The 2940-nt window shown below is 47.9% G+C and overlaps 1 protein-coding gene across 1 annotated transcript in view; it reads right to left on the bottom strand.

The window, feature by feature from the left end:
* Positions 1-1490: 1490 nt before the first annotated feature.
* The window catches only part of HOXA13 (homeobox A13), a 3677-nt gene continuing 2227 nt past the window's right edge, over positions 1491-2940 (bottom strand). Inside the window, exons 3-4 of the mRNA XM_029918489.1 lie at positions 2450-2938; positions 1491-1735 (exon numbers count right to left, since the gene is read on the bottom strand). Of these exons, the coding sequence (XP_029774349.1) occupies positions 1491-1735; positions 2450-2938 (734 nt within the window). The remainder of the gene's footprint in view (positions 1736-2449; positions 2939-2940) is intronic.

The raw sequence follows: 2940 nt of genomic DNA, 5'->3' as shown, positions 1-2940 counted from the left end.
GGGATTTCTCCTTTTGCTTAAAAAACCTGTAGTGGGGAAAAAAAGGCTGAATAACAATAGAAAAGAATGGTCCTTGGTTTGTATAGGACAAACCCACTCCTTTTTTCTTTCTGTGCAGTGCACATTGAGTATAGGAAAATAACGAGTATTTCCTTTAGATTTTAATGGCAGTGACTATTTTATTACCATAATTAATACCACTATATCGTTATCTACAGGTCTAAATTTTTTAATTATTATTTTTAGTAGAAATGTTTCAAAAGCAGGTGCACAAATACATTTTCACAGTGTGCTGAATGTCTTTATTTACAACATAGCATTTTATAGTGAATGTGAACAAAATGAATGTGCTGGTCAAAATAACTGCTTGATTAAAAATGTGCTGTAAAGATGAATCCCTAAACTTCCTAATGCAGTCTTATAACACAATAAACAAGGAAAAAATACTAACCTTTAATAGATCAAAATATAGAATTGTAAACATCTAAATGTTTCAGGGGAATGGATTTCTGTTCTGAGTTTTCTTAAAAAATAAAAATAAAAAAGCAAAATTATTCTCCAGCAAAATGTTTAGTAAATTCTGGGGGAAATACCAGTTTAAGTGAAACATGAATTTTGCTCAAACTAAAATCCACCAGATCCCAGTGGACTGTTCAGGATATCTGATAAAGTGAATTCTGCGAAGCATCTGATGCTTGAAATATACTTTTTAAGTTATCAAATCCTTAGGAAAGTAAATGATATCAGGCAGAAAATATAATTCAAATGCCACAAAATATGCTTGTTATAAGCAATTTAAAATTATTGTCAGAAGGACTTTCCCAACGTGGGTTTCCCGTGTCAGCTGGTTGTATTTACTACCAAGACAAATGATCCTCAGAAAAGCTTTCTCTCCCTTTCTTTCTTCATTGTAAATAGCCCAAGATCATTACTTCAGTACCTTCTTTTCTCTCCCCCTCTCAATCGATACATGTTTTGCAGAATATACAACAATGGTAGGCATTTCACTGAGATTTACCTGAGCAGTCACTGAACACCCAAAGGGGATGGCAATGGCGACCCAAGGACCAGCAGATGTTTACAACAGCCTCTTGCTTTTGTAACCAAGTTTTGGATTATTAACATAGAACACAGTATCCTGAAATATTATGGTCACATAAATACTTACAAGATTTCAGCAAATGCGTAACTTATCTGAAATTGCATATTTGGGGGTTGACGTTGGACTCTAGAGTTTGTCATTTAACGGTCTGGTGGGGTTGGCAGGAGAACTGCAAGTCTTTACCTTTTCTTAGAGTAAAGTTTTAAAAGAGTTGTAGATTCCACCAAGGAGAAAGAGATCCTCCTTAGGAAAGCAAAATGCCAGTGTCTTTCTCTTTCTCGTTCCCATTCTTCAGTTATTATTATTAAGCATTATGTTCATTATCTGGGCAAAGCGACGAGTTCTGAAGCATTTCTTCAAGTTGCCCTCTTGCTCCACTTTTAATCCATTAACTAGTGGTCTTCAGTTTGTTGATGACTTTTTTCTCTTTGACCCTCCTGTTCTGGAACCAGATTGTCACCTGCCGCTCAGAGAGATTTGTCGTGGCTGATATCCTCCTCCGTTTGTCCTTAGTAATGAATTTGTTTGTAGCATATTCCCGCTCGAGTTCTTTTAATTGCACCTTGGTGTAAGGGACGCGCTTCTTTCTCCCTCTCCTGTAGGAGCTGGCGTCTGAGGGATGAGAAACCACGTCTGGAAGATATGGAAGAAGGCAAGTTACACAGGGATCAGACCCAGGCCAGGCCAGGCGACAGCTCTATCTGAGCCACCCCGCCTTGCATCTCCCAGCTGCCTTTTGCCATGCATCGTACAATCCAGCCTTTCCCTAAGACCTGAAGGGTCGGTGGGGAGGGTGGTTAGTTCTGCCCTGAAATGAAATAGCCTACGGCTCCAATGACCACCCCAGGAGAGCCATCCGGTCTACACAGAGCGCTGGGTTTGCTTGGTCGCCTGGCCCAGCGGCCCACGCCTTAGCGCAAAGCTCAGGGGATAACATTTCTATGCCTGGCTCCTCTCTGTATACCCCAATCCCCAACACTTGATGCTTCTACACTGAAGCCATTTTTTTGAGAGAACGAATAGGGGCAATTTGGTAAACCGTTTCCAGGTCCATTTTCCATCCTTAAGTCTATGTCAAAGGCTGGGGAAGGCGGGGCACAGAGGGAGAGGGGAGCCAGCCAGGGTCCGCACAAGCTTCTTCCCAGCCATCCCTCACCCAAGGAGAGCCAGGAGTCGGCCCAACTCAAGGGCAGTGCGGGCCGCGCCAGCTAGCCCGGGTCGGGCTCCCTGGGGCGCAGCGCCCCCAGGGCAGGCCAGGGAGAGAGCACGAGGGTGACCCGGGAGCGAGCGGCAGAGAAGCTGGAGCAGAGCCGGAGGACCGGGGTTGAGACGGGGGGCGCCATTTACCGGGCAGAGTGGACTTCCAGAGGTGGGGAGGCTGCGCCTGCTCTTTGGGGCAGTACATTTGGCCGTTCCAGCCGTTGGGCAGCGCCCAGGGCTGGTAGCTTTCCATGGGGAGACCCAGGGGCTCGTGGCGCGACTCGCCGGGGCCCCCGAGGCCGGGCACCACTGGCATATCCAGGTAGCCAGGCACGGGCTGATGGTGGTGGTAAGGCCCGGGTGCGTAGCCCTGGTGGTAGAAGGCGAACTCCTTGGCTCGGGAGCTGAACTCCTCGGCCGCCGGGCCGGCGGTATCCATGTACTTGTCCGCGAAGGCGGCGGCAGCCGCGGCGGCCGAGGCAGGCTGCGCGCACGACTTGATGGCGTTGGGGTGCGGGCCCATGCGGGCACACGGGTAGTAGCCGCTGCCGAAATAGCCGTAGGGCAGCGCCGCCGGCCCCGACGAGCTCTGCGCCGCCGCCGAGCAGGGACTGCACTGCTTGGCGGCCTCGGCGCCC

The sequence above is a fragment of the Suricata suricatta genome, chromosome 2, assembly GCF_006229205.1.
Source record: "Suricata suricatta isolate VVHF042 chromosome 2, meerkat_22Aug2017_6uvM2_HiC, whole genome shotgun sequence".
Lineage (NCBI taxonomy): Eukaryota > Metazoa > Chordata > Mammalia > Carnivora > Herpestidae > Suricata > Suricata suricatta.
The sequence above is the reverse complement of the archived record's forward strand: the minus strand, read 5'-3'. Positions and strand labels throughout refer to the sequence as shown.